We start from the raw sequence: 5,607 nt of genomic DNA on the forward strand, positions 1-5,607 counted from the left end.
AAAAAATTAAAAGATTATCTAAACTGTTGAATGACCCAGTTTGTTCCTGATAAACTTCAATCGCATCTTCTTCCTCCATTCCCAGTTCTTTTGGAGTGTGATTATCAGCAATTCTCTGACCTTCAAAAAGAAACCTGAGTGAATTCATTGGAACCCCCTGTCTCCGACAGTATGACTCTTTGAGTTTCTTGAGATGTGTTGTCATTTTCACCTTGAAGTAAATGTCACTGCTATCCTGTCCAATGACTTTGAGTTTGATGCATTCTCCTTCTTTCTTGTCCCCCAAGTCCTCAGCTGAAGGTTTTGCCTCCTGGTCAGACATGGTGACAGTGGCTTTACCCCAGGGTCTCTGCAAAGCAGCAACCTCGGGCAGGCAGGATCTTGCTCCGGGGTTTACAAATCCGTCTATCTTCCTCACACAGTACAACACAGCGGCTGGAGCTCGCCTGTTATTTTTGTCATTGGCCAGCTCTCTGATGCATAGCAAGTAATTGGAAAGACTAGGGCCTGAATGAGGCTCTCCTTAGTCTTTAGACTGACATCATTACTCTTTAGACGTTTGGAGAAGTCCTTGACAGCAGATTTTATCAATGCAATTTGTTGTTTTATTGCTTGATGGCAGGTGGAGTGTTAATTGTAATGCCGAGCAAGCTGAAATTATGAATAACTTCAATCTCTTCTCCATTTATCATGGTGTTGTTAATTGGCCTTAAGCTGGAATCTTCGTCTTTTTGATATTGTGCTTCAATCCATATTGAGGACTATAGTCCTTGACCTTCTACAACAAACACTTCAGGTCCTCCTCAATTTCGGTAAGCAAGGTTGTGTCATCCGCATAACGCAGGTTGTTGATGAGTTTTCCTTCAATCTGGATGCCATATTCCTCCTCATATAGTCCAGCATCCTGAATGGTCTGTTCCTCATATGTAGATTGAAGAGGTACAGAGACAGGAAGCATGCATGACACATTCCTTTCTGAATTTTGAACCATGCAGTGTTTCCTTGCTCTGATCTGAGGATTGCTTCCTGGTATGAGTATAGGGTTCCCATTCAAGTGAATAATCAAGTGTTCTTGATTCCCATTCTCCTCAAGGTTAGCCACCATTTGTTGTGATCTACAGGGTCAAATGCCTTTGCATAGTTATTGAAACATTGATTGACACTCCTCTGTACTCTTCGCTTTCAGCCAAGATCCATCTGACATTGGCAATAATGCCTTTAGTGTCATGGCCTCTTTTAAAACTGGCTGGTATTTTTGGTAGTTCTCTGTCAATGTATTGTTCCAGTCATTTTTTTTATAATCTTCAGCAAGATTTTGTTTGGGTGTGATACTAGTCATATTGTTCAATAATTTCCACACTCTTCAGGTTACCTTTTTTTGGAATGAAAATAAATATACCCAGTCAATTGTCAAGGTAGTTGTCCTCCAGAGTTCTTGGCACAACCTGGTAAGCACAACCAGGGCATCATCTGTTTGTTGAAATATGTCATTTGGAATTCCATTAGTTCCTTTAGCCTTGGGTTTTGGTTTTGTTTTTTTTTTTTGCCAGTTCCTTCAGAGCAGCTTGAACTTCCTCTTTCTTCACTATTGCCTCTTTTTTTATAATTTTTATTTATTTGTTTATTCCTTTTATGTGTGTACCATCAAATTGGATCTGACTGGTACAGGAGGCGATTGTTCCTCCTTCTTCAGCAGAGCATCTGGTGGATTTGAACCGCCCATCTCTGGGATTGCAGTGCAGTTTCCTACCACTAGGCCACCAGAGCTCGCCCACCATTGCCTCTTGAACATAAGTTGTTTCATTAAATTCTTCTGTGTCAGCCAGTTCTTTTTGGTATAGTGACTCTGTACTCCTTCCATCTTCTTTTAATACTTCCTAGATCATTCAATAGGAATCTCTAGTGGCCTAGCTGCAAGGAGCTGTATTGAAATCCCAAAGGCACATGGTTCAAGGCCACTAGTTTCTCTGCAAGAAAAAAATGGGCAATCCCCTCCTGTGCAATTAACTGCCTCTGAAAACCTGCCAGAAGGTCAGCAACGGGTCGGTTCTGACTCTATGGTACACAATATCCTCACAACAGATCATTCAATAATCTACCCGTAAGTATTGCAACTCAGGCTTGAATTATTATTCTGTTCCCTCAGCTTAAGAAATGTCGAACGAGTTCAGCCCTTTTGGTTTTCCAACTCCAGCTCTTTGCAAATTTCATTATAATACTTTGCTTTTTCTTCTCAAGCTACCCTTTGAAATCTTTTGTTCAGCTCCTTAACTTCCTGCTTTCTTCCTTTGGCTTCTCTGTACTCTGGTGAAATATTTAGTCTCTTCTAACATCCATCTTAGTCTTTTCTTCCTTCTCTGTCTTTGTAATGACCTTTTGCATTTTTCCTGGTTGATATTCTTCATATCCTCCCACAGCTCATCTGATTCATTAGTGTTCAAGGCTACAGACCTTTTCCTAGATGGTTTTTAAATTCAGTGGGATAGATTCAAGGTCAAATTTTGGTTCCTGTGCATTTTATTTCATTTCTTTAGCTTTAGTTTGAATTTGCTTATGAGTAGTTGACACTTGCTGCAGGAGGTCAAGGACTGCAGCCTTCAATATGGATTGAGGCTTAATATCAAGAAGACAAAGATTCTCCCCACTGGGCCAACTGGCAGCATCAGGATGGATGGTGAAGAGATTGAGATTGTTAACAGCTTTATTTGCTTGACTTCACAGTCAACACTTTTGGCACCAGCATCCAGGAAATCAAGAGCTGAATTGCATTGGGAAAATCAGCTGTCTGGGACCTCTCCAGAGTATTGAAGAACAACGACGTCAGGCTGGAAACTAAGGTGTGCCTGATCTGGGCTATAGTCTTCGCAACTGTGTGCAATACATTGGAGAGCTGGACAGTGACTAGGGATGATAGAAAGAGAATTGATGCCTTTGAGCTGTGGTGCTGGAGAAGAGTGTTGAATATACCATGGACTTCAAGGAGAACAAACAGGTTTGTCCTGGAGAGGATGAAGCCGGACTGCTCCTTGGAGGCAAGGATTCTGAAGCTTTGTCTGACATACTTTGGACATGTGGTAAGGAGGAACCAGTCCTTGGAGAGGGACATAATGCTTGAGAGGGTGGAGGGTTGAGACTGGGTAATGGGGGGAAGTATGTCAGAGATAGTGAGATTGGCACAGGACAGAGCAGGGTTTAGGGTTGTTGTACATAGGGTCACTATGAGTTGCAGACAACTCAATGGTGCATAACAACAATAACAATAAGTAGTTGATGGTTTGTTCCACACTTAGCACCTAGCCTCATTTTCACAGATGATATTGAACATCTCCAATGATTCTTTACTCCTTAAAATTTTCTGTTAACTAACTCAGTTGCATAAGGACAAATACTGTAAAGACCATTATTGTAAAGTATGTATGAGGACCCAAGAGGAGAGGGTGGAGCCGAAGGGTGAGGATGGACAGTGGGCTTGGGGGTAATCAATCATATGATCACACAAATTGATGGGTGGAAAGAGAGGTCTGTAAAGGAAATAGGAAAGATTTGGTGTGAAAAACAATGTATACGAACTTTGTAAGTAAACCAATATAAAATAAAAATTTTACTTAAAAAAATTTCTGTTAAGCTCTTTTAATAATTTCTTCCTTTGATTTTAGCTTCTCTATGGTCTTGAGTAAGTTTCAGTCTCTTCTAAAATCTCTTTGGTCATTTATTTTATTTTTGTGACCTTTTTCTTTTCTTCATGTATGATGTCCTAGAGTCTATTCCACAATTCATCTGTGGAAAGGGACTATGTGGGAAGCTCAATATCATTAGTCAAAGCAAAGCCAGGATCGAATTGTGGAACAAACCATCAGTTTCTCATATGTTAGTTCTAATAGAAGCTGAAGAAAGTGAAAACAAGTTGATGAAAGCCAAAATATGATCTTGAATCTACTCCATCTTAAATCAAAACATCTATTACTCATAGTGCATTCAAAGACACTATTTTAAAACATCCCAGTTTTATCCTCTCCTTTCTTTGACTATCTTTCTACTCATCATCTGCTTATGGCCGTGGGCTTCTGACTGGGTGGGACCAGAAGACCCAGACACCTTTCAGTCATCTTGTTTAACCTGTTTAGCTGCTGCCTCAGGTTACTCCAGATGTAGGTAGCACCTGGTTTATGGGAAGCTGAGGTTTATAAGGGAGCCCAAGCTCCACTTTTATTATTCACATAGGTTCATGTGACATTTGAGTTCCTTTTGACCATGTGGCTTTACTCTGAGAAGTACAGCTGAAAGTGAATTAGGACTGTAAAGGGCAGTTTTACCCTCATGGCTTGCAAGGAAAACCAGATAAGCTTGTCTGAACACGTCCTTAATGATTTCCAAGCAGCCAAGTGGCAAACCCTGGAAACCTTTCTAAATCTAAAATTATGTATATATCCCAGTCATGGTCTTTTGCCCACTTTTATAATCCTTCCTCCAACCAGAGATGGATTCTAACTGTCATTGATTATGATCTACGGACGATTTGTCTGCAGACCAAAGAAATGAAAAACATGGCCGTTATTCAGCAGAGTACTTCCAGCCCCATACTGATGCTTTCTGCCATTCCAGAATACTATATCTTTTTGTCTTTGTCCTGTTATATGCTATTTAAAAAAAATACATTTAACACTCCTAACTTCTTTTGTAAGGCACAGGATATAGAAAAAAAGCATTACAGGAAAACTTATAAATCAAAACCCTCCTGAATCGAAACAGAAAAAACAAAAGTATATAACATTTTAGCAAATTAAATCCAACAGTATAGGAAAGAAGAGTATTATACTATGATCAACTGATTTTTGAATGTTAAATAGGTTGTGCATCCCTGAATTAATTTCACATAGTTGATTTAACATTAGAAAATTGATGAATGTTATTGATATTATTGTTAGTGTTAGTTGCTCATAGTGATTCCCATACACAGTGGAACAAACTGCTGCTGAGTTCTGTGTCATCCTCACAATTTAGATCAGACCATTGTGCTCCATAGTGCTTTCACTGAGCAATTTTCAGAAGTAGAGCGCCAGCTCTAGCCTCTTAGTCTATTTTAGTCTGAAAGCTCTGTTGAAATATGTTCAGTATCACAGCAACATATAAGTCTTCAGTAACATGGGTGATAGCTACTCATGCAGTCTCAAGGGTGAATTGGGGTTGCTGGAAGCTGGAATCTTAGAAGAAATGTGGTATCAGGATTAGGGGGAGACTCATCAATGAACTACGTTACGCAGATGGTACAAGATGCTTGCTGAAAGTGAGGAGGATTTGATGCACTTGTTGCAGAGGATTAAGAAATGCAGCCTTCACTATGGATTGCGTGTCAGTGCCAAGAAGACAAAGATTCTTATCACAGGATCGATAGGCAGCAGCAGCAGCATGATGGGTGGAGAGGAGATTGAAGCTGTCAATACTTTCATCTTGCTTGAATCAATAATTAACACCCTCTGTACCAGCAGTCAGGAAATAAGGAGATGCATTGCCTGAGAAAAATCTGCAGTTAGGGCTTCTCTAAATTATTGAGGAGTAATGATGTCAGTTTGAGGACTAAGGTACATTTGATTTAGGCCATAGTCTTTC

General features: G+C 40.0%; 1 protein-coding gene across 1 annotated transcript; it reads right to left on the reverse strand.

Annotated features, from left to right (window-relative positions):
• Nucleotides 1-4: 4 nt before the first annotated feature.
• On the reverse strand, nt 5-435 carry LOC102853134 (small ubiquitin-related modifier 1-like; the record flags this gene model as incomplete). The annotated part of the gene is made up of 1 exon (XM_006883686.1): nt 5-435. A coding segment is annotated over exon 1 (318 nt), but the record flags the coding sequence as incomplete, so codon positions are not given.
• Between the last annotated feature and the right edge of the window lie 5,172 nt (nt 436-5,607).

This window comes from Elephantulus edwardii, unplaced genomic scaffold, assembly GCF_000299155.1.
Source record: "Elephantulus edwardii isolate Elephantulus edwardi_28Jun2011 unplaced genomic scaffold, EleEdw1.0 scaffold00028, whole genome shotgun sequence".
Classification (NCBI taxonomy): domain Eukaryota; kingdom Metazoa; phylum Chordata; class Mammalia; order Macroscelidea; family Macroscelididae; genus Elephantulus; species Elephantulus edwardii.